General features: G+C 44.8%; 1 protein-coding gene across 3 annotated transcripts in view; it reads left to right on the forward strand.

Moving 5' to 3' along the window:
* TMEFF1 (transmembrane protein with EGF like and two follistatin like domains 1) overlaps positions 1 to 27,989 on the forward strand; it is a 245,486-nt gene that overhangs the window by 182,477 nt on the left and 35,020 nt on the right. For all 3 annotated transcript variants that reach the window (XM_019491111.2, XM_059724477.1, XM_059724478.1), the window contains one exon: positions 21,390 to 21,486. In XM_019491111.2, the coding sequence (XP_019346656.2) occupies positions 21,390 to 21,486 (97 nt within the window). The remainder of the gene's footprint in view (positions 1 to 21,389; positions 21,487 to 27,989) is intronic.

Consider the following 27,989-nt stretch of genomic DNA (forward strand, 5'->3'; position numbering starts at 1 on the left):
TGCCAAGTTCCAGGGAGGATCCAAGATCAGGGTCAAGGAAGCCAAACCAAGCCAGGATGCCAGGAAAACCAGAGAGCAGAGCCAAGTTTTAGGGGAGATTCAAGACCAGGCTCAGGAAAAGCCAAAATTGGTTCAGAAGTCAGGAGAACCATGAACAGCAGTGAACACAAGGCTTGCCTGCAACAGACTGAGGCTGTGCCAAGATGTGTCTGCAGCCTCAGTCTGCAGATGTGTTTAAAAGGGCTGAGTGGTGCTTGCAGCAGCCATTGTATTTGCAGAGAACTGAGGTATTCTCCTTAGCCAGGTGTCAGGGGCAGGTGTGGTAACGCAAGTGCTTGGTTTAGCCAGGCCTGCTTGATCAGTCCCTGACACAATCCAGCAGGCCAGCCTTATCCCATACATCCAGGTCCAGCCACATGCTAGCCTGACCCCGTGCACTGACCTGACGTTGCATGGCTGAAACTGACCACGCACAAGCCCGATCCCACAAGTCCAGATCTGGTCATGTGTTGGCTCAGTCCCACATGCCCAGATCCAGCCTCTCACTGGTAATCTGGTGTGCTCTCTGGCTTGCAGGACTCCCCATGGGCCCTAAAATTTGCCATCAGGGGACCAGCAATTAACGCTGCCACCACTCCGCTGCTGCCAAATTTCTGGACACTCTGGGGAGCCCCATGAACTAGATGACACAGTTCTGTGGGCTGGATATGCCCCATGGGCATGGGGCTGAGCACCCCATCTTAGCACTTTGTACTTTTAAACTTCATTTAATTCCTAGTAGTCCATTCTACAAGATTATGTCAATTTTCCTGTTTCCATAATGGCAGCATCCCTTATCTCAGGGGTGGGCAAAGTCTGGCTTGCAGGCCAGATCCGGCCAGCAGTGGACTCCATTTCCCAGCAGTCCCTGCCCATGTGACTGGGGCCAGTTTCAGCTGTGATAGTGCAGGGCTGGGGTGTCCATGGCCACCAGCTCCAGCAGCACTGGCAGGCAGCAGCGTGCCAGCCTCTTCCTGGTGGAGGGGCTGTGCTGAGGGTGGGCTCAGCTGCTGCTGCCTGTGTAGGATGGGTAGTGGTGGTAGCAGCAGCAGCACCACTGGGCGAGGTGGCTACCGGTAATTTGGTGGCTATAACCTTCCAGAGTCCCCACTCTTCCCCTGCCCCCAGTTCCGTCCGTTCTGGCAGGGTGCATGGCAGAGGAGGAAACTGCTCTGGAGCCAGGCTGGGATCTTGCGGCAGTGACAGCATGATCCAGAGCCAGGGCAGAGCTGCGATCTGCAGCCTGCATGCTCTGGACAGAGACATGCAGGCAATGATTTACATTTCTGCCCTGACTCTGGACCATGGTGTCACCGCTGCAAGGAGCCAGGGCAGAGCCACGATCCACTGCCTGCACATCCCTGACCAGACCACACAGGTTGCAGATCTCAGCTGTGTATATGACTGTGATAATTGCAGAGTAGGCATGTGTATGTTGCTCCTGCTGTTCAGGAGATCCTTGTTTACATCTAGTTCCAGTGCTGAAGCCACTGCTAAAAATGTTAAACAGGATAGTTAACTCATCCTCTAGTTAGATAACTCACCTTTTAGTCTAAACTGCTGAACCAACTCTTAATTGTAGCATTGATCCCATCTTTCCCTGTTTGGCCAGTAGTTTCCCATGAGGCACAGCAGTAAAATCATTCCTTAAAAACCGAACACTTGTTTTGTGTTGAGCAATGCAGCATTCAATCCAAAATGGAATACTTCCTTTTTTAGACAATAAAAAGCAAATAAAGTAAAAGATAGATTAAAAAACATGACAGGAGAATGTAATGTTGCTTGTATTTTCTCCCTTTAATCCATCAGTGTTTTGACTAGAGCATTCTCACAGAATATGGGGCACCCAGCTTCAATTCGTACCTCTGCTTGAGGTAACTTGAACTCATATCTGCCACGTTCTATAAGAGTGCCCTAAGTGTAAGATCCTGTCTGCCTCTCCAGTTGATGCTGTTCCATTTTGCATAAATAATTAAACATTTATTGGAGGATGAACTGGAAACCAGCTACAAAGTTTCCAGATGTGTCCTTACCACCAGGCCTGAAAAAAGAAAACAAAACACTGAAGGCACATTCCCTTGGGCAGGAACACGCATTTCCCTGGGGACAAATAGCAGTGGCACACCTTGTGCCGCTGCTACTTGTCTCCAGGGAGCGCCCATGCTACAGGTAGGGGAGGCCCCAATGGCTTTACCTGGGGTCCTGGGGGCCTCCGGGAGCTGCATTTGTTACCAGTGTGGCTTCAGCTTCAGCTGACCAGGCTCATGTTTTAGGCAGCACATGCTGCCGCCATGTGCACTGCCCCACTGTTTTAAGGTGTAGGTTTTTGTAACCTTGGGATCTCCCGGGGTCAACCCCCCCCCACAACGCATTGCAAAGTAGCAGCACAGGGAATGTCTGTGTGTGCAGCATGTGGTACCACAGATGGGTCTGCAGTGCCACATACCACATGTCTGCACTGGTCTGGATGTGCCCTTGGTGTTTTTATCTCTGGTCCAGTGAAGAATGGTGCGCTTTACATCTCTTCCAAGCTAATGAAGCAGTCAGGACGTCTTTACATGTGCTCCAGGGGTGAAGGGGACACTTTAATTAGAGTGGCTCTCAGGAGCACTCTAAAGCGCTCACAGCATCTCATGTATTCAGCATCCTGCGCTTTAAAATGGCGGCAGGGGCATTTTAACTAAAGCTCATTTGACAGACTTTAGTTGAAGCACCCCGTCACCATTTTGAAGTATGGGGATGCTGAATACACAAGACACTGAAGCTGCTGAAGCATGCTAATTAGCACGCTCCAGCAAACTCAGTCGAGTCTGCTCTGACATGCTGTAATTACAGCACGTCAGAGCAAGCATCCCACACATCTACAGGCATTGTCAGATACTAAAATGATAGGGGCAGAATAAGACAGAAGTGGAGATTATAATCACAAGAGGAAAGAAAGAGCTTCCATTGTATGGTTGTGGAAGCAAAATAAACAAAATGAAAATAGCAAAGGGGGAGGTTTAAATGGGCAGACCCATGGTAATGGCCAGTTCAGTCACACCAGAGTCACAAACCACCAGTCTGTCTGCAAGTATATCACAGCCATCAAGGAGAATCTATAGCCTACCCCTGCGGGGGCAAAACTATACAGGATAGGTACAAAGCTTGATGGAAACCAAATCTGTAATTCTTAATAAGCATTCAGATTGTTATAATAAATACTGGTTACATATCTAACAAGTCTTTAATGCAAGCAGTAGTGTGATTGTGTATATGACTGTGATAATTGCAGAGTAGGCATGTGCATGTAGCTCCTGCTGTTCAAGAGATCCTTGTTTACATCAGATTTTTGAACTTGAACAACAGAGCAATAATAGTGAGTCTAAATTCTGTTATACAATTACTATGAACCTAGTTGACTCAGATTGCTGTGTTATAGCTGTCGTACACAGAACAAACTCCTTAATTATTGTGTAACTTGGCTTTACACCGAATAGTCGCCTACCTCAGAATGTTGTCAGCTGAAACACATTTAAGCAAAAAGAACAAACTTAAAACTAATAAAAAAGACTATTAAATACTGGATTATTTCAGACAGCGTTCCCCTGAATTGTCATGAATCACAAAGAAGCCAAAGTTCATGTAACAATACCTCTGGACCATTTGCCAAGTCATATTTATGGTCACCAAGAAGTTAGATTTTAGAAAAAAAGCAGGAGTTGTAGCATTTTGTAGTATGCCTGATAGAAAATGATAAGCATATTACCTCCTTTTATCAGTGGTGCCACACTTAACTAGTTTGCCCTATGACCTTTTGAACAAGCAGCTTCCAGTTTCCTTTGCTCTAAAAACATGGTATTCATAAACAGTTTCAATAAAGTTACCAATCCTGCTTACATCAGTAGTATGAACCTTCAGTTCATTGTTTTCAATCATAGTAGAACAATGCTTGCAAAACTATGCCATAGATCGCTTGTGGATATTGAACTGCTGAAGCCACTTAAGTGGTGTTTTAGCTGAGTTGGTTAGAGTACAGTACTAATAATGTCAAGGTTGCAAGTTCTATCCCTACATAAGATGCTTCAGGCAGGAGGTTGGACTAGATGATGTCTTGAGGTCCCTGCTAACTCTACAATTCTTACCTGTTTGAAGATGTTAATTCAGGAACTACAAGCAGGTTGGAGAATCTTATTAGTGATCTCATATTTCACTTCTTACTAAAAAGACTTAGCTAGTGAGGCTTGTTCTTGAAAATATTGTTTATTTGATACCACAGCTGCCAGTCCTTAACTTCTCTGCCAATAAAGATGTCAATGAGTTCCAGTTGTGATGTTGATTTTATGGCACAGTCAGCTCTTCACAATGAACATATCTAAAACCACCAATGCAGGCCATCAAACAGTTAACGGTTATTAACTACTAATGTAGGCCATCAAACTGTTATCAGATGGTAATTGTGTTCAGTTACTTCAAGCTTGCACTTCAGATTCAGATCAGTAACAATTTCTTACCTATCAGAAGCCTTCAAGGGGCAGGATTTCTAAATATCACACTGTGGTCAGGGAATATAAAACAATGATGTTAGACAGATGGTAGCTGATCAATTTAGGATTTCAAGATAAGGAAATAACATGTTTGCAATACAGATAGTTAAGTTAATTAATATTAAAATACATTTCTTTGGAATGCCCAATCCCTCTGAAATTTAGTAGCTAGAGTAGCTTGTGATGAACATCTGGCAGGTAACATTTAGTAATTAATACATTGATATACAGTGTGTGCTTTTTAGTAGTTGCCATCTGTTCTTTACCCGTATGAGGCAGAATGGTTACCCATAGTTTTCACACAGGTGGAGTTGTATAAACATACAAATGTCAAAATCCTTATTATCTTTTTTCACAAAGGTCAAAATCTTGTTTGTTTGTTTGTTTTTACAGACCTCCTGGTAGGTCTGTTGCAGAAGTTGGAGGGAGATAACACAACCTTGTATTTCTATAAGCACATTTAACCTGACAGTCCCAGAATATGGGCAAGTGATCTTTTGAAGTTCTCCAATCCCGCTCCAATATGAAGTGCTTCAGATTTGCAGCACTTCAATATTGCATGAACATATATACCCCCTTACCTTCCCCTCCAGAGCACTTCAAAATGTCCATAGAAGTATATAATAGTGCCAGACTGCTGGCAGTAAAAATGAAAAATATTGCAGAGTACTTTTTAAATTAAACAGTGGGAGAAAGCCAACATACAGAAAGAGCATAGAATCCCATATGGGGATGTGTAGCAGAAGGCTTGGTGTTCCTGCTGCTTTAAGGGCCGGCAGGTGTCCGGAGGAGCAGGTGGCAGGTGTGGCCAGAGGCAACCAGGGCCACAAGACTAGGGAGCGGGCTGGGCTTAGACTGAACATAAACCCAGGCCGGAGTGGAGCTGGCAGTAAGATCTTAGAGGCTGCTGAAGGAACATCATCTCAGCAGCAGGACTGCAGCTCCTGAGTGCCAGCAAGGAGAATACAGCCTGAAGTGGTCTGGCCCTGCTGCTTCCAGGGAGAATCATAGAAAGTTAGGGTTGGCAGGGACCTCAAAAGGTCACATAGTCCACCCCCCTGCTCAAGGCAGGACCATCCCCAACTAGACCATTCCAGCTAGGGCCTTGTCTAGCTGGGTCTTAAAAACCTCCAAGGATGGAGATTCTACAACCTCTCTGGTAACCTGTTCCGGTGCTTCACTAGCCTTCTGGTGAGAGAGTTTTTCCTGATACCTAACCTAAACTTCTCTTGCTGTGACTTGAGACCATTGCTCTCCCCTGCCCCACTCCGTGTCCAGAAGGGGTACCCAGTGTTGTAGACAAGATATTGGACTAGATGGGCCGTTGGTCTGACCTAGTACAGACAACCCCCACTTAACGCAGTTTTGCTTACCGCGGTTTTGCTATACTGCTTATTTAAAATACGTACCCGGTTTCAGTTAGTGCTCAGAGCATTTCGTTATAACGCTCAGCACAGGGCTGGGGAGAAGGAGCAGCAGCAGCAAGTTCAGAGGTGAGTGACAGCCAGCGGGGACCCAGGGTGGGGCAGCAGGAAAGTGGGATTTGCTCCTCTGCACGTGGTGCTGGAGCCGGCAGGGAGAAGCAGCAGCAGTGAGAAAACAAGGGGGTGGGAGGAAATGTGCATATTGTCTCTCACTGTAGGCCACAGTGGGGCCAAGCCTGCGGAGTCCCCCCCCCCCCCCAATCCCCGGGCTGCAGCCCATGCCCTGTTCCAGTCACACACTCACCCACAGGGTATGAAAACCGTCCTGAGCCTGCAGCAATCCAGCAGCGGCAGATAGTTCCAGCAGGGTGCCCCTGCTGGGCGGAGCAGGACATGGGTGCTGGTTCCCACATGCCAGCCAGAGCCCTGCTGTGTGGGGTCTGGGCCGGCCTGTTGTGCGGAACCAATTGTATTTATTTACCTTAAATCCTGTGGGGAACTGGGTTTCACTTAACGCTGTTTCACTTAGCACTCAGTTTTTCCAGAACCAATTAAGAGTGCTAAATGGGAGTTGCCTGTATGGCATTTTTTTATATTCTTAGGTTCTTATGTAATGGTGGTGCTTTGCATCCAGGGGACGGATATAAAAGACTCCCAGCAAACTTTTCATCCTCCAGCTTTTGGAGGTTCCCAGGAACCTCTATTCTGTGTAGCCACTGGCTGTCCACACAGCTCACATCCCGCCCTGCCACTGCTCCCCAGATTGAAGTGCAACTAAGTGACTGGTCATTTTTATCTTGGGAGGTCTTCTCAGTTATGCTGTCAGCCCACGTTGCCCAGAACGGATCCCTACTGACTTCTCACCCTGTAGCCTGTATTTGAGCAGTGTTGGGAGGTCCTGTGCTGTTGTACTGCTCAAGGTGGAGAGTCAAGACCTGCCTGCGCTTTCTCAGTTTGTTCTTCCAGTTCACGCAAGAGCAGATATATAGTAGCATGCAAACACAAGCTGATATGACTGATGTCCTATAAAAGCACCTCCTCAAGATCTGCTTCTATCTCTGTACCAGAAATGTCAACATGCCTATAATGGGACACCGGTGCAGCTCCCTGATCCTATGCTCCAATCCACCCAGGCACCCAAGCTGACCTGGGAATACACATCGCTTGGTTCTAAGGGGATGGCTGACCAATAGCAAGGGTTAGTCAGCACTGAGAGTCTTCTGTTGGAGCCTGACTCTCCTCTTTTATGTCACTCCTGCAGGCCTGGCATTGGCTGCAAGCATATGGGAGCAGGCCCAACCCAGCCCAGCAACTCTTTAACTCCATCCTTGCCATCACAGTGCTTGACAATGATGATAGGAGGATGCCTTGCAGGACACCATGGATCCCAGGCTACGTGGGATCACCTGCAGACTGGTGCTTCTGGGCCAGGGAGATGAGCAGCAACTTCTGGGAGCATATCATTCTGGATATCTGGGAGCAGTGGAAGCAGAACTTCCAGATGAGCCAAGCCCTTCAGATTCATCAATGTTGAACCCAGTGTTTAGGGCTCCCTCACCGCAGTCAGCAGTCTACAGGGCCTCTCTGGCTCAGTCAACAGTTTTCCCCAGGTCACTAACTCAAAACAATCCATAAACAGACTGTGCGTTCCCTTAGAGTGCCTTCAGCGGTGCCCCCATCTCACCTTCTAGCTGCCAAATGCCTGATGGCCTCAGCTCATACAGATAGGAGTCTACCTTGCAAAAGTAACAAATCAAGTACAAATCCCTCTGGGGTGTCTTTCCTTAGGCCTTCTTTCAGGTTGTCCTCAGTTCAGATGAGGCTTCTCTCAGCTCTGGCTCTCCTAGGCCTATTCATAATCACCTGTCCTCCAGTATTGCATCTACAGCTCTGTACAGGAAGATCCTTCCTCTGGCACTGCCAAGGCCTGACTGACTGCTCCTTCCAGGAGCTGAATTTATATAGCACCAGAAATCGCCTCTTCTGGTCTCTCAGCAGTCCATCTTAAAGGCAACAGTACCCTTTTCCACTGTCTCACTCACTCTCTTTTAATAGAATCATAGAAATGTAGGGTTGGAAGGAACCTTCAGAGGTCATCTGTGCCAACCCCCCTGCCAGAGGCAGTATCATCCCTATCCAAGCCATCCTATACCAATTCGCTGCCTCACCTATTAGTAAAACTACAGTCAACCCTGATACAACCACAAGGCATAATACCCTAACCTGCCACAGGCAAGGTAGAGAGACAGTGATGGCCAATGTCCTCCTGCTACCAGAGTTGTTAAAATACTATTGAGAGATGAAAGGAAGAGGGCCATTACCCCTCCTACAGAGAAAAGCAAAATTCCCCATAGTATATACCAATTGGACCCTGAGGTAAAATTCCTTCCTGACCCCAAATATGGCAATGGGTCTGACCCTGAGTGGAGAAGCAAGACCCTCTAGCCAAGAACCTGCAGCTTTAAGTCTCAGCAGAAGCACTGGCATACCCCAGTCAAAATCCCCAGCTTTGGCTGCAGCCAACACCCATATCTTCTGAGGAGGCACCCTCCCACCCTTGATATGTGTAGCAGTGGGAAGGGGGGAAAAATATTTCCTGACCCTATGTGGCAACCAGTGAAGCCCAGAAGCATGGGAAACACCCATAGTAAAACATAGGCATAGCTATTTCTAGATCATCCCTGACCAATTATTGTCCATCCTCTTCTTGAATACCTCCAATGACGGAGATTCCACAACTTCCCTAGGCAGTCAATTTCATTGCCTCGCTGTTCGAACAGTGATGATTTTTTCCTGATAGCCAATCTAAACCTACTCTGTGGAAACTTCAAGCCATTGATCCATGTTCTGCCCTCTGCAGCAAGAGAGAAAAGGTGTTTCCCTTCTTCTTTATGGCGGCCCTTCAGATCTTTGAAGATTTTTGTCGTGTCTCCTCTTACATGACCTATTTCCTTTGACCTCTCTTTATGTGACTTGCCTTCCAAGCCATTTATCATTTTTGTCTCCCACTTCTGGGCCCTCTCTAATGTCCCCACATCCTTTGAAAAACGTGGAGCCTAAAACTGCAAGCACTATTCTAGATGAAGCCTAACCAGTGTTGAGTAAAGAGGCACTATCACATCCTGTGTCTTGCACCTAATGTTTGTATTGATGCAACCCAAAAACCTGTTTGCCTTTTGTGTAGCTACATCCCACTGCAGATTCATATTAAGTCTGTGATCCACCAAGGTTCCCATATCCTTCTCCCTAGTGATGCCATCCAGCCAGGTGTCAGCCATTTTCTATTTGTGCTTTTGATTATTTTTCCCAAGGTAGCACCTTGCATTTGTCAGCATTGAACTTCATCCCATTAGCTCCAACCCAGCTTTCTGATCTGTGAAGATCTTTCTGATTTGTACTTCTGCCCTCCAGCATGTTTGCAGTCTTTCCCAGTTTTATGTTGCCTGCAGATTTGCTCAAGAAACTCTTTATTCCAGCATCCAAATAATTAATAAACACATCGAACAGCACTGGGTACAGGATAGACCTTTGTGGGACTCTACTTGAAACCTCCTGCTATTCTGATGGTTCCATTTATAATTACCCTTTGCTTGTGACTATCAAGCCAGTTGTTTATCCACCTTATAGTGGATTGCAAGGTGCATGGCAGCAAATGCAGTTGATCTTCTGTGGGCAATGATGCAGGTTTGATGTCAGTGCTTCTAATGTCTAAAAAGGATGGGATAATGAAGTCATAGGTTACTCAGTGATATCTTTTACCCGGCCAACTGTATAGTTGGGACGGATGTTAAACAAGCTTTCAGACACAACATGCCCATTATGCATACTTGAAGTTGTGTGTGTTACAGTGTTAGGCAACAGGTCATAGATGGTTAGTCCCCTGGGGATTTTTTATATTATTTGCTTTTGTTATCTTACTTGTACAAGGTAAGTAGATATCACTGTACAGCCTGGCTTCCTTTTTCTTCATGTTGTTGATTTTCCATTACAAATGGCAAATTTAGATACCTTCTATGTTGAAGTATGGTTGGATTGTTATAGTAGCTGTGGTGGTCCAGGGAATGTATGTGAGAAATGCCTTTGGTTCTTGTACATTTTCTGGACCTTCACAGCTACAGCACTTCAGTGCGAGTGCAACATGGAACAGAAATGCACTTTGAATTTGTGTTTGACCCTGCCCTATCCCTGCTGTGAGCTAGTCTGGTAGTAGGGATAGTGCCAATAGTATGAATAAAGGCTCTGACAACTTTATACTTGTAACAGCTGCTGCTGGATTTGCAGTAGGGCTCAGGATCCCTGCAAAGGCAGAGTGGGAAAGTTTACAGAAAGTTGCTGTTTTCAAGAGCATATGCATGTTTTTGATTGTCTCCTGAGGCAGGAGAGGGGAGGGAACTCAGCCCCAGGGATTCAGCCAGGGTCAGAGAAGGGAAGGAGCCCCAGGACCACGTCGCTCCTGGAGGAACCACCCTGCAGCCTGCCTGTGAAGTGAACCTGCCCTTAGTGACGAGGAAAAGATAACCCTTTTGTCCAAGTTGCTGATGAAGATGTTGAACAGTGCGGGCCTGAGGACCGAGCCCTGGGGGACCCCACTGCCCTCATCCCTCCAGGTCGAAAATGACCTGTCCACCACCACTCTGGGTGTGGCCCTCCAGCTAGTTAGCGACCCATTTGACTGTGTAGGTGTTGACGCCACAGTCCCCTAGTTTTTTAATGAGAATGGGGTGAGAGAGTTGAAGGCCTTCCTAAAGTCCAGAAAGACTACGTCCACTGCTACCCCTGTGCCTAAGGATGTTGTGACCTGGTCGTAGAAGGCCACCAGTTCGGTCTGACAGGACCTGCCTCTAATAAACCCGTGTTGGTTGCCCCTAAGCATAATCTCCCCTGCTGGCCCCTCATGGACATGTGCCAGGATAATTCTCTCAAAAAGCTTACCCAGGATCGAGGTAAGACTGACTGGCCTATAGTTTCCTGAGTCCTCCTTCCTCCCTTTTTTGAAAATGGAAACCACATTGGCCCTTTTCCAATCCTCTGGCACCACACCAGAGCACCACGAGTGCTTGTAAAGCCATGCCAGGGGTCTCGCAATGACCTCTGCTAATTCCCTCAGCACTCTGGGGTGGAGATCATCAGGGCCAGCTGATTGAAATCCGTCTAGTCCCTTCAGAAGTTCCCTGACTAGATCCTCACTGACCGTAGGTCTGGGTGTGCCTCCCCTGGGGCCTATGGGGGTTCTAGTTGGGGGGGGGGAGGGGATATGATCCGGTCCCTGCTCAGGAAAATGGAGGCAAAGAAATTGTTAAATAGGTTAGCTTTGTCATCTGGTGTGTTGACCAGATTTCCTAGCGTGTCTTGCAGAGGCCTCACATTACCCCGGTACCTTCTTTTTACCCCCTGTGCTGTGGAGGCCCAGTCTGAAAAACTCTTGAAGTGCACCATACAATGTAGTCAGCATGCATGATTTGCATATTCATGGCCTCACATACTTTCCACCTCCTCTTAGATAAGTTGTTCCCGGGAGGGAGTATATCTGGAGTATACCCCACACTCTGAACATAAGGGATTCTGTTCTTTGGCTTTCCTGGGGAGGGAGAAGCTCTGTTGAAAAGCTACATATGGACTGGCCACCCTAAAACCACAAATCCTCGTTGCTGCAACCTGGAGCTATAATTTATATTTCATTTTCATAGGTCTAGATTGTGACATCAGGCATAACTCCAGACAGGGGATAAGTCTGTTAGCTGCCCCCTCCCAGGAGAGGCCCTTGTAGGCTTTGTGATTCAAAGAGATATCTCAGAGTCCCTGTACCTCTCTGGTGCCTTCTTCCTTTTGGCAAAATGGTGTTAATTGATGTGACCAACAACAGAAGAGGAGGATGAAAAAAGGAGCAAATGGGGACTTTTTCAGCACACAATTATGATGTTGTGAATAAATTAATTAAGATATTAAAACTTGTGGAAAATAAATTCTGGTTTTGCTACACAACATTATTATCAGCCTGGATAATAACCAGGAGGAACTGGGATTGCTCATTTATGAGCAAATATTTGACCCAGTTTGTATTACTGAAATCTGCCAAACGTTTCACATGATTGGAATGTTTAAAAAAATCAGTACCTATAACTCATTTAGGAAGGACTGAATGGGCAAAAGAGGAGGGGGAATGGCACTGTGTCAGAAATGGCATTGCCTACTTCTGAGTCTCTGACAGCTGGGAAGCAAATGGTTTTGACTGCTTATGGATCAGTGCTTTAACGGTTAAAGAGCAGAATGGGATGCTAGTTAAGTTTGCCAAATCACATTGGAGAACGTTATTTATCTAACAGTATTTATTTACCTCATGTATCATGTGGGGAAAAGAAGCTGCATTCTCACTGTGAGCCTTGATCTGAGTGACATGCTAAAGGTCTCATGCTACTCCAGCTAAAATGTTATGATTCTGAGTACTAGAACATCATTCTGCTCGTTCTAAAAAGGAATGCCTAAAATTATAACTGACATTTTTGTAGCTCAGAATGTGGCATCAAGCACACATGGGAATTCTTTATTAAACCTCATCTCACTGGATGAGGTTCAGGACAGGAATTAATTGCAGAGCTAAAACTTAGGGCATTTTTACATGTGCTCTGGAATGCGGCACCGGGTGCTTTAATTAGTGAGCTGCACTAATTAAAAGTGCCCATGTGCCATGTGTATCAGCATCCCCATGCATCCCCACAATGAAAAAATGGCAGCGGGGCACTTTGAGCCAAAGCTCATTGAACGTATTTTATTTCAAAGCACCCTGCCACCATTTTTTCAGTGCAGAGATGCGCAGGGACACTGATACACATGATGCAGAAGGCTGCTGGAGCGCATCAATTTCCGTGCTGCAGCAGACTCAGTTAATCGAATGTGCTCTGAAGCGCTGGATTTCCAGCACGTTAGAGCAGACTCCACACAGGTCAGTAGGAGCCCTTAGTGTTTCTTAAGTACTGGTGATCATGACTTGATCATATTTATTATGTAAAAAGTCTACACCAGAGGTGGGCAAAATGCAGCCCAGGGGCCAGATGCGGCCTGTCAGGCCATTCTATCCGGCTCACGGGGCCCCTAAAAATTTTAGAAAATTAATATTTATCTGCCCCTGGCTGCCTGTCATGCGGCCCTCTATGGCTTGCCAAAACTCAGTAAGTGGCCCTCTGCCCATAATAATTGCCCATCCCTGGTCTATACCCACTGTCAGTGGTTATTATATGTTATTTCCTTGTATGGTTAGCATGTCTAACCCTTTATCATAGATAGATTCGTAGATTTCTAGAGTTGGAAGGGACCTGGTAGATCATCAGGTCCGACCCCCTGCTCCAGGCAGGAAATTTTTTTGAGTGCTGGGGTTAAGTAACCCCAGCCAGATGCCTGTCTAATCTCCTCTTGAACACTTCCAAGGTAGGGGAAAGCACCGCCTCCCTTGGAAGCGCATTTCATATTTTGGCAACTCTTACAATAAATAATTTTTTCCTTATGTCCAATCTAAATCTGTTCTCCTTCAGTGTGTGGCCATTATTTCTGGTAACCCCGAGGGGTGCCCTGGTAAACAGTGTGTCCCCTATTCCCTGCTGACACCCTCCCCCCCCCCCCCCCCCCCGCATGAGTTTGTAGGCAGCCACAAGATTGCCTCTCAGCCTTCTTTCACGGAGGCTGAAAAGATTCAGGTCCCTCAGTCTGTCTTCATAGGGTCTTACCTGCAGGCCCTCAATCATACAAGTAGCCCTCCTCTGAGCCCTCTCAAGGTTATCCACATCCCTCTTGAAGTGCGGCGCCCAAAACTGGATGCAGTACTCCATCTGCGGCCTGACCAATGCTTCATAGAGGGGAAGTATCACCCCCTTAGGCCTGCTCATATTGCACCTGCTGATGCAAGAAAGAGTGTGGTTAGCCTTGCTTATTACCTCGTCGCACTGGTGGCTCATGTTCATTTTTGCATCAAGCAGGACTCTGAGATCTCTTTCCACTGTTGTGGTACTTAGAATGGTACCCCCCAGTCTATAGGGGTGTTGGAGATTCTTTCTCCCCAGGTTCAGCACTTTGGATTTATCCTTGTTAAATTGCATCCTATTCTGATCCGCCCACTTCCCCAGTCTATCCAAATCTGCCTGAATTTGCTCCCTGCCCTCCAGTGTGTCATCCAGCAAGCCATCTTTGCTATTGGCCCCTGAATCCTCTCCAGTTTCTCCACATCCTCCTTAAAATCTGGAGTCCAGAAGTGCATACGCCAGCTAAGTCCTGGCTCCTGCTCAGCAGAGTTCAAGTCCTTTCCCATGTTTCATGTAAAATACATCTGCTACTGCAGCCCGTGTGTTGTTTTTAAGACTGTATCACGTTTGCTGAGTAAGGTTAATTTGTGATCCACTGGAACCTCAGATCCTTCCCAGCAATATTACTGTCTAGCCAGTTATCTTCCATTCTGTATTTGTGTATTTACTTGCTTCTACTTAGGTGTAGCATCTTACTTTTGTCTTTGTTGAATTTCTCTTTGTTGTCTACTGCTCAGGCATTAAGATTCTTTTTAGTTCTAATAACTAAGCTCCAAAATGTTTGCAGGCATTCCCAGTTTTGTGTCCTCTGCAGACTTGATCAGGAAACTCTCCTACAACTCCCTAATTAATACAAATGTTAAACAGCATTAGACCTAGAGGCAGAGACATAACAGGGCAGCTGGGTGTGTGGGGCAGTGGCGACACATGGGGGGAATGGTCATTTCCATCTGGGCACCTGAGGCAAGCAGTGACACATTGGGGCAGTGGCAAATTCCAGCTGCCATTCCTGCCAGTGTGATCATGCAGCTGCCCCTCCCCCTACCCAAGCTGGTACCCAGAGCTGCACATACCTGAGGGTGAGTTCTGAAAAAAAAACCAAGAGAAGAAGTGATTGATGCTTTAACACCCAACAGAGGAGTGGTTAGGGCACCTATGTGTAAAGCAAGAGACCCAAGCTCTAGCCCCAACTCATCCAAAGGCAGTTCTGAACCTCTATCAGGGTTTAAATGACTGGGCTGTGGCTGGTAAGGCATTACAATGACTCATCTCCCACCTGCCTTCGAACCGGAGCCACTACCTCTTGCATTTAATAGTCACTGGATAAAACAGAGGAAGACTAATGGGAAAATTTCTGCCCCATTAAAACAAGCCTCCAGGCTAGAACCAAAGGCTTCTCACTTCTAGAGTGGCAACCATCTCAGTGAGCCATCTCATTGAGCTGCAAACCCTCTAGTTTGTTACTTTATTCCTGGCCCCACTCCCTCCTCTTACTCATTCTTTGTCCAGCAGCACACTGTGACTTACACTTAGCATACTTGTGTGCATAACATCATAGCAGTCCAGCCAATATGTAACCTACTAAGCATGTGCAATACCTTTTGTGTCTACAGTGCAAAAGTAATAGAATTGTATACTGTTTGTAAGTGCCAAAATGCTGTTTATGCCACTAAAAATTGCCATTTCCATGCATAAAGGGTAATAGAATTTTGATCCATCTCCCTCTAGTCTTCTGGGACTTTGCCTGTCATCCATGACTTTGCAAATATTGTTGCCAGGGGCTCTGAGATTTTTTCAGCCAATTCTTTCAGCACCCTGGCATAAATTTTGTCAGGCCTCATGACTTACTTTCCTCCCAAGTTTCTTACCACCTTCATGTTTTCAAACAATTCTTCCTTATTGCTCAGAGTAAAATCTAAGGTAGATGATCCTATGGTTGTATCCTGAACTTTCTGAAACAGAAAGTTGTCTTCTATACAGGTTAAGAACTTTGCATCTTAAGTAGTATTATTTGTCCAGCAAGTATCAGGCAACTTAAATTCCCCATTAATACAACTCTGTAAGTTTTGATTATTTTACTTACTAGCTTGAAGAATGCCTCCTCCACCTCTTTTTCTCATTTCATTGTTTAAAACAGACCCCTGCCACACTATTATTATTGTTCTTCTCCATCCTTTATTTACACTCATATTCGTTGATGGTGGGATTTTTTTTCCCTTTCCTGGACCTGGAAAGAAGCACATGTAGTCTTGTCAATTAAAGCACCAACTCCCTTTTTTTTCTAAAACCTGCCCTTCTGAAACCAGGCATACCCCTCAATGTTGACATTGCAATTATGGAAGTTGTCCATCAATTTTCTGTAAAAACAGTTAAGTGATACTATTCTTTACATATTAGGATGTCCAGTTCATCTTGCTTGTTCCCCATATTCTTGGTGTTTTCATATAAGGATCAAGCATACTTTGTAGTCTATCATAGGGCCATGCAAGTCTTGCCTGCTGGCCTGCAGGGCATTGTCTCTGATCCTTGCCACCTGTTGTTTCCTCTGAAGCAGTCTGACAAGTTATTCATACTAGCTGCTCAGTAGTTCCTGTGGGGTATGTCTACATGTGCGCTTTACTGTGGAGCTGACTAATTAGTTCCACAGTAAAGTGTCACTATCTACACATTCACCCAGATTAGGGTGCAGTAAATTAATTAACTCTGCTGTAGGATAGTACTGTCTGGGACAAGTACTAGTCTACAGCAGAGTAGTTACGTGTCCTGAAACACATGTGTAGACAGTGACCGGGACTGGCTGGGGGCATGAGGGTGCTAAGGGGAGGAAGGAGGACCCGGGGTTCGTAGCAGGCAGATCATGCCTGACTAATCTAGTCTCTTTTTATGACCAGGTTACGAAATGCCTGGACACAGGAGGAGGGGTGGATGTCATATACTTAGACTTCAGGAAGGCCTTCGATATGGTATCCCACCCCATACTGGTGAACAAGTTAAGAGGCTGTGACTTGGATGACTACACAGTCCGGCGGGTGGCGAATTGGCTAGAGGGTTGCACCCAGAGAATCATGGTGGGTGAGTCGGTTTCGACCTGGAAGGGTGTGGGCAGTGGGGTCCCGCAGGGCTCGGTCCTTGGACTGATACTCTTTAATGTCTTCATCAGCGACTTGGACAAGGGAGTGAAATGTACTCTGTCCAAGTTTGCAGATGACACAAAGCTATGGGGAGAAGTGGACTCGCAAGAGGGCAGGGAACAGCTGCAAGCAGACCTGGACAGGTTGGACAAGTGGGCAGAAAACAACAGAATGCAGTTCAACAAGGAGAAATGCAAAGTGCTGCACCTAGGGAGGAAAAATGTCCAGCACACCTACAGCCTAGGGAATGACCTGCTGGGTGGTGTGCAGGCCGGGCCCCGATCCCGCCCTCCTCGCCATGTGCAGTGGCGATTGCGATCCCTGGAGCGTCGCCATGGGCGATCCGGGGGTGAACCAGGGTCGAACTGGCCCCGTCTTCGGTGCACACGGGCTGTGGCCGTCAGCCCGGGCACGCGGGGTCCGAGAAAACAGGTGTACGAGCTAGAATTAGGCACGGTACACATAACGGTTGATTTTAAGATTGTTTACTTACACCGAGATGGTCGCGGTGCAGGCTGAGAACTTGCTTGAGTTACAGTTGCGGATAGAAAAGAAGAGAGGCGAATTGAGTTCCTCCGGGAACACTCTTCTAGCCCATCCGGTTGGAGGTTCTAAACCGCGAGCCTGTCAGACCAACCGGAGAAAATCCGTCCGGTCAAGAGCTCTGAATACACTCACTCACACGAAGTTTGCTAGGCTCCGTGGATCCGTCTCTTTGGCGCGCAGGGAAGGATACGTCTAAGATTGTACGGCAACGGGGAGAGGCTAGAGGCTGATCAGACCTCTGTTGCCTGCTTAGAATGCGTTGGGTCCGTGAGGATCCGCAGCGCTTAGAGATCTTCACATAGCGCGAAGTCTCCTTCTCCTGGTGTTCGTGGAGTCCTCCAACTAGGGCGGAAACCACACAAGCCTTTTATACAGCTAGCAGGCCAATCGCTAGCTGCCACGTGTGAATAATTTAACGTAAACCAATAATGGGGCTCGAATTAGAATACAAATGGCGGGAACTCTTTGCAACGTGCATCACTGTGCTGCAACTTAGAAATGCACACTGCAAAGAAAGCTACGAATTGGCAGGAACTTCTTTTGCACCCGGGGTTCTCTGTTGCAGCAGAAAACTCCACCGTGCAAAGAAGCTGCAATTTGGCGGGAACAATTTAGCGGGGAGCAATTTAGCTGTGCCAAAGCACACAAAACAAGAACTCACAACTTGGGTTGTGACAGGTGGCACGGAAGTGGAAAGGGACCTTGGAGTCCCTAGTGGACTCCAAGATGAACATGAGTCGGCAGTGTGACGAAGCCATCAGAAAAGCCAATGGCACTTTATCGTGCATCAGCAGATGCATGACGAATAGATCCAAGGAGGTGATACTTCCCCTCTATCGGGCGCTGGTCAGACCGCAGTTGGAGTACTGTGTGCAATTCTGGGCGCCGCACTTCAAGAGGGATGCGGATAACCTGGAGAGAGTCCAGAGAAGGGCCACTCGTATGGTTAAGGGCTTGCAGACCAAGCCGTATGAGGAGAGACTAGAGAACCTGGACCTTTTCAGCCTCCGCAAGAGAAGGTTGAGAGGCGACCTTGTGGCTGCCTGTAAGTTCATCACAGGGGCACAGAAGGGAATTGGTGAGGATTTATTCACCAAGGCGCCCCCGGGGGTTACAAGAAATAATGGCCACAAGCTAGCAGAGAGCAGATTTAGACTGGACATTGGGAAGAACTTCTTCACAGTTCGAGTGGCCAAGGTCTGGAACAGGCTCCCAAGGGAGGTGGTGCTCTCCCCTACCCTGGGGGTCTTCAAGAGGAGGTTAGATAAGCATCTAGCTGGGGTCATCTAGACCCAGCACTCTTTCCTGCCTATGCAGGGGGTCGGACTCAATGATCTATTGAGGTCCCTTCTGACCCTAACATTTAACATCTATCTATCTACAGTGTGGGGGCTGCCTGCTGCTAGCCCCACACTGCAGTACCCTCATGCCCTAGCCAGCCCCTCCACAGCATGTTGAGCCAGGGTGGAACAGCCCCCTGCCAGCAGGCTGATTTCCCCTCGCCCCCCCCCCCGACCTCCTGCCAGCCCACTCTGCCTTGTCTCAACATGCTGCAGTCCCCAGCACATGTATAAACACTGCCCCTGGGAGCAATAAACTCTGCCACAAACTGCACTACAGTTTATTGGTACATTCTAATTGCATGTGTAGAAGCACCCATGCTGGCTAAGTAGTAAAATGTAGAGTCTACCGAGTCCAAGCACATTTGTTCAAGGGAGGATTTAATGTGCATCTAGACCGGGGTGGGCAAAATGCGGCCTGGGGGCCAGATGTGGCCCGCCAGGCCATTCTATCTGGCCCACGGGGCCCCTAAAAAATTTAGAAAATTAATATTAATCTGCCCTCAGCTGCACCCTTTGATGGCTTGCTGAAGCTCAGTAAGTGGCCCTCTGCCCAAAATAATTGCCTGCCCCTGATCTAGACCTAAGATTTGGGTAGCCCAGCATAGGATAAGTGGGCTTCTTACTCTCCTCTTATGCTTTGGTGTGGGGAGGGAGGGATTTAAGGGGGCAGAACAAGTTAGAGCTTAAATGTTGGAGGTAGCACAAAAATGTCTGAGAGAAAAAATCTTTTTCTCTAGTATTACATTTATTTTATGTGTATTTGACAGCATCTGCTATAATCAGTTTCATTGTGTCTCTAATCAGTTTTTCTGTTACTGAGTCTTTTACAAAGTAACAAAATAGAGAAAACACATTTGAAAAGTAGAAAAAACAAGGTTGCAAGAATCACAAAAAATTGCAGTGCGACTCAAGCACAGGTTACTAAATAACATCGTTAGTATATAAATGTGTGTGTACATATACATGCAGATATATATACATACACACACATATACATATTCTTCACTTTAGTTTGGCTCTGTCCCTTTAATGGAGTTACTGGGAGTGAAATGTATCATAGAAAAAAAAAAGAAAGTAAAATAACCACTTTATTAAAAGCTTTTTTTAATGTAGTAGTTGTTTTAGAGTGATGGTATAGCCGTGATGATCCAGGAATGATATGAGAGGCAAGTATATGCTAGGGGTGATATCCTTTATTGAACCAACTGCGTGAATCTGGATTAAAATACAACTAGATAAAGCTTATGTCGTTTATTTTTGTATTTCTATTGTTATATTGCCTGCTTAACATTACAAAAAAGTGTTTGATTTCAATGTATGTTTTTGGCTGAAGGAGATTTGGTCTTCAGATGGTTAACAAAGGCAAGCAGGCTTTGAAAAAATATGTACACTTGATATATAATGCTTTGAAATCAATGAACAGAAATTTAGGTCAGTGTAGTATACGGGGAGTATGTGGTGAATAGTGACTCAGAGTCATGTCATGAGTAAGGTTTGGCAGATGATGATGTATTCAAAGTACAGTATGTCCCAACACCACAGTACTTGTGGCCCCTTGAACATTTTGTGTCTATGAAATCTTCATATGTTTAGTAATATTTTGTTCTGTACCACTTGTTTGGAAAATACTGGTTTTTATCCTAATTGGGTTCATGTTTCTTTTGAAATGTTTTTTTTTCCCTGGAGAGAAAAGCAAACCATTTGGTGATATGTCACCAAAAATGTGTTTGCAGTTCTGGACTCAGTTCTTATTTCTGAGTTGCCCTTCATCAGAACGTAGGTCATCTGCATTTCCCTGTCCCATGATTGATAAATCGTGATGTTGCCATACACACAAAAAAATCAGTTGTCTCTAGGAGCAGGACATGGATTGCTCCTGAGGATGTACTCTACCTTCAAAAGGAGGCTGCATTTCTATCAGTTTCTTATTAGGGTGATGCTTCAGTCTTATCTTATGTTCTGTACTACTAATGATGTTAATTATGAAAAAGAATAGGGCTGTAGTTATGAGAAATTAATGCCATATAATCTAATACAAGCTGGCAGAAAATCTATCCACATGAACGCAGAGAAAAGAACATTTTATGTAAGAAGTAACTACACATGAATATGACTATAATTAGAGAGCAACAATTAAAATAGAATTCTCATTTTCTGATATGACTCTAAATTCTTTAGCTCTAATTATTAGGCAGTAGCACTAAGAAGCACGTGTTCCTCATGGTATTAATGCCAAATAAAGTTTAAATGTCAGCTTTTTCTAACAAGCTAGTTTATATATTAGTGTCAGATTTAGAGACCTGATAAAAAAGAAAAATAAGAAATCAACTGATACAACAACAAGGAGCAATAAATATCCAGTAAAGCAATGTTTCTGTTGTGCTGTTTTGTCATTTTTATCACTCTCTCAAACTTTGGTTGTTGCTAGCTTATGGAAAAAGTAACCACAAGTGAAAATGTCTGATATGTAAATATATGAAATCTTTATGCCAATGAGCTACTCTCTCTTTGATAGAAAGGAAAATAGGCAAATTCATAGCATAATATGAAAAAGTTGCATTATCCATTGACAATGCCTTGTTTTATTTAGAGTATGAAGGATCTGGGACAGAAGTTCAGAGAAAACACTCAAAATGTGGAGTTTGCAAATATAGGGCTGAGTGTGATGAAGATGCAGAAAATGTTGGGTAAGTAAGTAAGTAACCTTCCCTCAAAAGAACAAGTGAAAAAGAAAAAAAATAAAGAACATGATCATAGGCCTGCAGGAATCTTTATTCTTAATATTCTTAATATTTGACATGCTCCAGCTGTTTGGTAGAATTGCATGTGAACAGGGATTTACATGTAAATGCTTAATTTTCACTTTTCTTTAAAGCCTTCTTAAGTGGTTTGTGCATCCCAATTGCAGAGATCTGCTTTCAGATTGATTATGAGATGAGTGTAATTTCTTGGGCTATTAATGAGGCATAAACAGTGTATGAAGAAACCTCTATCAAATATCTTCCAGTCAAAATAGCTTTACTGAGATATCTACTCAGGTAAGAAGAAATAAGGAATGTGAAATTGCAAAGATGTAATTATTTTCTCAGCTGAAACTTTTTAGCTGACAGTCCATAAAATATTTCACATGGTTGCTTCTGCTAAAATAGCTTAGATTAAAATAATACGTTGATCTGTTGATATGATACAGTAACTTTTTTCCTGGTTTGTTTTACATTTAGCACACACCTTTTGGAAGACACTGATGAATAGAAAAAAAAATCAGACAGCTGTCAGAAATCAAAAAAATGAGCAAGCAGTAAACATGTTTTAGATAATTTAAGGAAAATCCATAATGCACTAGCAGATTTGCAAATATAGTGTATCAAGCACTAACTGACAGTCACAGTATATTCATTTTTTATTTAACAATATCCTTTCACCACTGCCATGCCAGTTTGATAACATAGTCATGTGGAGAATGGCACCTCAGCATGACTTTATGAGACATAACATTGTATATGTACAAAAAAAAAAAATCATATATTATGAGAATGTAACCACCAGTATGACACTTAACTTTTCATAAAATGTATTCACATAGAAATAATGGGTGCCTATACATGAGCCAGGAGGCTGCTCCAATGCTCTGTAATTACAGCGCATCAGATCAGGCTTGATTAATCAAGTCTGCTGGAGCATGGTAATTACCTCATTCCAGCTAGCCTCCACGTCTTGTGTATCAGCATCACCATGCTTGAAAATGGTGGTGGGGCCACTTTAACTAAAGCTCATTCGAGGAGCTTTAGATAAAGCACCCCTGCCCCCATTTTGAAGTGTGGAGATGCTGATACAGAAGATGCTCTGGGCGTTTTAATTAGAGTGGCTCTTGGAGGTGCTTTAATTAAAGTGCCTTTGACTCCCAGAGCAGATGTAAAAATGCCCAATGTTGCTCCTTATTATTTGCTTGTTGCTCTACACTCAAATGAGCTGTAGCCAGTGTCTGAAATAAAGTCTTCAACATAACTAGTTGGTTTTAGTTACCTCTGGAGATATCTTTGTAAGTTTGTTTTTGCACTGGTAAATTTTCTAAAAGGTCTAACATTAGTGAAAGCATAAGTATTTGTTAGATATTTGTGGAGTTGTGGTTCTTCCTGGTCTAAGTAAGCATAAGCTGTTCTCCTCCTCTTCCTTGACTACTGTAGGGAGAACTCCTTTCTCCTGATTTTAATTGCTGCAGGTACAAACACACACACAGGTTTCAGGAGGAAGCATTCAAAAATTAGGAAATGCCAGAATGAAAGTTGCGATCTACTTATTCTGTCACTTAAGTAACCCAGTTACCTTCAACACCCATTTTTTTGCTGTGCAGTCTTAATTTGATCACTGTGAGGCTGCTCCGATCTGCTGTAATTCCAGTGCATCTGCTGGGGATAGGTGCTATAAGGCCATGGTCCCCACCTGCCTGACACTTTCCTTGGATAAGCCCTGGGGAAAATCGGATAATACTATCACTACCAACCTCAGATTTTTTTCTCTCACCTACCATGTCTTGATGTATAGTCTTAACTCTTGGGAGTTGGATGGAGGCTGGGTAACAACTCAGTCGGGTCTCCTTGGGGGTCTTTCTTTGTGGGGCTCCTCCTCTCCTTACACCCTACCCTCACCACCTCCAGGATGACACATCTGGGCCTGGATCTTTCATCGGCTGACGGTGCCACTGGCTGTTACTTGCTAGTATACCGAACGAGATTTATGATTTAAGCTTCTTCATTTGGGTTCCCTGGGAACGTTCTTAAATCAATTAATTACAGGCTCCCAGTTCCTCAATTAAGATGAGTGTGCTTGGAGTAGTCTTGGCTTCTGTCTCTGCCACCTCAGTCTCCTCCCAGCTGTCCTGGAGCAGTTCCTTCAGAATCTTTCTTCTACCAGTTGCAGTCCTCCCATGGCTCCCCCTCTCTGGTGCTAGAAATACCCGTCCGTGTGGTCCCTCTACCAATCTGGAGGGAGCACATGCTGCACAAACGTGGTGGCATACTCCATGCTCCAGTGGGCTTGCCTCCATACCTGTGGTAAGTGCTTCCTGCTCACAGCTCATGGGGCTTTTCTCCTGCCCCACTCTCTTCCCGTTACAGCATTGGAGCAGACTTAATTATTCAAGTCTGCTGGAGCGTGGCAATTACTGCACTCGAGCAGCCTCCCACGTTTCATGTATCAGTGTCCCTGTGCTTCAAAATGGTGGTGGGGGCACTTTATCTAAAGCTTTTTCAATGAGCTTCAGACAAAGCACCCCCACCGCCATTTTGAAGCTCAGGGACACTGATACACAAGGTTCTCCAGGTGCTTTACTTAGTTTAGTTCAATTAATTTAATTGGTGGAGGGGTCCTGGCAGCCCCACTACTTATGGCTGATTGGCTGGGAGGCAAAAACTGCAATTTTAAAAATGCTGCAGTTCTTGCTTCCTGATGGCCCTGCTACTTGCTGCTGATTGGTTGGGAGGCAAAAACCGTGACATATTTAAAACTGCTTTTTTTTTTCCTCCTGGCCAATCAGCAGCGAGTGGCGAGCAGCAGGGCCAACAGGGTTCCTCTGCCAATCAGCAGTAGGGGTGAGGGGGAACACATGGCAAAAACAGCAAAATTAAAGGAGCCACTACTCAGTGCATTTCTGCTGTAATTTAGGTAGGTCCCTAATTATATAATAATCTTTAGCTACATGATCAGATACATTTTTTCAAAAAGACCCTGTTTCATTCAGCAAATACATTGGGTACTGCTCAGTAAATGAGATAGCTATTCAATTCAATCTCATTATTCAGTGGATAGCCTCAGGCCATGTTTACTGCTTGCTGCCCAGACTCTGCATTAAATCTGGAATTATTAATTTCTTCATGGCTTTTTGAGGATGCTCATCTCCATAGTATATGAGCCTTACAAGTATAAATGCATTTACCTTCACAACACCTCTGTGGTGCAAGATGGTGTGAATATTCCTGTAATATTACTATTATGGATGAGGTGACTTGCTTGACACTGTGCAGGGAACCTGGTTATAGATGGTGGGTCTATACTACAGGATGCAGTGCACTGTAAAGATATCCAAGCTAGCTTTAAATTAGCTGGCTCAGATACCAGTGGTAGTCTGGCTGCAACAGCATATAGCCTAGTGCAAGCTCACTTACCTACAACTAAGGCAAGGGTCTTACAAGCAAACAGCCTCATTGTCTACATATAGCTGATTCATTTCATTATACTTGAAGGGGCCAGGGACCAGGATTCTGTGTGAAAAAATTATATGTGAAAACATTGCACATAAGCTAATGTGCAAAAAGTATGTGAAAAAATATGTGAAATAGTATGGTGAAAAATAGTGCGTCATCAGGACAGGCTATATGAAAATGCATATATATGCACAAGAGAACAGAATTAGGATTCAGCAAACATAAAGTTGGCACTACTTTTTAATTCTTGATTTTGTGATCTAAATTGTATTTTAGTTTTTTAAATATAATTTTCAAAGTTTAGGTTTTAGAAAGCAAAAAGATAACAAATTCTACTTTGTACAAGTGACTTACCTTCCACAAAACAGTTTGATTATTTTAAACTTCTGTTCTCATTGAAGAAACTGAGCTGAGATCCTTAAAGCTGTTCTTAGTTGAGTTTTTAAAACATTCCAGCTGTCTCTTTTCAGAATTTCAATATATTCTTTTATTACATAAGTTCACACATAGTTTGAAGAATCCATGCTTTCAGTTTGTTTGATCGTTCAGAAACAGTAGATAGAACATATGTGAGTGCATGGTAAATTAAATGCTAAAATATGAACAACTTTATCACTTCCACTGTCTCTGCAGAAATTTTTATTGTTGCTTTTAATCTTAACTGGACTGATTAAGAAAAAGAAGTGAAGTTTGAGCAGATGGTTATCAGAAATTGCTTGGCACAAATGTTCAAATGAATGCAAGTTGGTACACTATGTAATATTCCTGTATATACATGCAGCAAAAAATCACGTTGAATAATCTTTGGAAGGTTTTTATCATTATATTTATTTAATGTATAACCAATAATCATAATTTTTAGGATTGAAGCCTAAATCCTGTTTCACTTTATATCATTTCCTATAGATTGTTATTGAGCATGCTCAGTATTTCTGTGTTGTGGCCAGGCAGATGTGTAGGGGTATAGGATTGGCCACATGGAAGGTCAGACAGACACCAGGGGCACCTATACATGTGACAGACCTCTGCTCTGACATGTGCTAATTAGCAAGCATTAGAGCAGACTTAATTAATCGAGTCTGCTGCAAGTCTGCTGGAGCATGCTAATTAGCATGCATCAGCAGCCTCCACGTTACATGTATTCAGCATCCCTGCATTTCAAAATTGTGGCAGGGGCGCTTTAACTAAGGCTCGTCAAATCAACTTTAGTCAAAGTGTCCCTGCTGCCATTTTAAAGCATGGGACGGACTACATGTGGTGCTGTGGTCACTTTAATTAGGGTGGCTCTCACAGCCTCTCTAAATCATCCCCACTCCACCCTGGAGCATGTATATAGATACCCCAGCAGTAACAGGTGTTATATGTCAGAGAACATCTCTCCCCCTTTTAGACCACTCTCTAGCCCTTCTTTTGAACCTGGCACCCTGAAAATCTTATTTGTTCATTCAGTAAACACCAGTGAGAAATGTTCAGTCCTACTGGTATAAGGGGTCCAGACTAGAACCCAGGTTCTACAACCTTATAGGATAACATTTAGCTTACAAGGCCACACATACTTGCTAACTTATACTGCTCTTCCTGGTCCCACATATAACCCTCTTGGAGCTCCCCAGTGGGCCAGATTTAGAGACCCAGGGCCTCTTTCCCACCCCACCATCCAACAGGTTGGGTTGACTCCGTTGGGTGATTCTGTTTTGCCTTGGAGCCAGATAGAATTCCAAACTGTGTGCAAGTGCCAAAAGCTGCAGTTATTTACATGCCATTTAGCTTATAACATGAAATAAGATTTGGCCTTAAATGCACAAGTTTAAAAGCTTTTAAATAGTGTACAGTTAGCATCTGTGAATTCACAAATACAATCTTAAACTGTAATACAGTATATTATTATGTATCATTCATACAGCAGTCTCATCTTGTTTCAGATATGAAAGAACTAGTTGAAAGACAGCAGGAATCAGTTTAGATCACCAGACCACAGCTTCATTAAACACATTCTGAAACCTACATGTTAGAAAGATATATATATATATAGAAAGAGAAAAACTGGGCTCTATGCTATCTTTAATTGTGAGGAAGGCAGGGGAAGATTTTGAGGGGATGCAGTAACACAGTCACACTCCGTTATCAGACCTCCCAGTGGGAGCAGCAGGGATCAGGTAAGAATTCCTCCTCCCCCCACCTTTTCCTCCATACTCAGTAGCATGTCCCCTCCCCTCCCATTCCATACTCTCCTGGTCATCACTGCCATTATCCATGCTGTCTCTAGCTGATCCAGGGCCAGGGGAACTTCAGAACTTCTGCCCTGCTTCAGCCAGGCTGCCAGACTCAGCTGGGAATTGCAGAAACAGGTAATTCCTACTCCCTGTTTTATCCTCCAAGATGTTCCTCAGCATCACTGCTGTCCCCAGCTAAGCCTGGCACCCAACACAGGCTACCTGCGGTGGGGTAGAAATGGCTTTCTAGCTCCCCACCAGCCCTAGGGCAGCCAAAGAAAACAGCAGGGGCTGGCACAGGAGGGTGGGATTGGGAGGGGAGTGGTCATCCCACTGAGCATGAAGGGGAGGAAAGGGGTTGCTGAGAGCAGGGAGGGAAAGATTCTTACCAAATCAGGTACTTAAAAAAGTCTCTAACTCCTGCTTATGTGGCATCTTCTGCCTGTTCCAGAAGTGAGGGGATACTGGGACGATACTGGGATAATACTACCACACAGTGTAATACTACACTGTGCGGTAGTATTAGGCTACTGCGCAGTTAGCATCTCATATCGACACGCCCACCTTGTCCCAAACTAATTGCAGACATCAGTACCTATCGAGTCCCAGGCTCAGGTTTTCACCAGGAACTGGTCACCCTCTTACACAGCCTATACATAATGGACATTGGGTGAACATTGTGACAAAGCCTTATTTTAAAATGCATTCTTCCTTTTTACTAGCCTAACCAGCAGGCCAATCCTTCTGGCTTCTGTGTAGGCACCTGACCTTGACCAC

The sequence above is a fragment of the Alligator mississippiensis genome, chromosome 3 (assembly GCF_030867095.1).
Source record: "Alligator mississippiensis isolate rAllMis1 chromosome 3, rAllMis1, whole genome shotgun sequence".
Classification (NCBI taxonomy): Eukaryota; Metazoa; Chordata; order Crocodylia; family Alligatoridae; genus Alligator; species Alligator mississippiensis.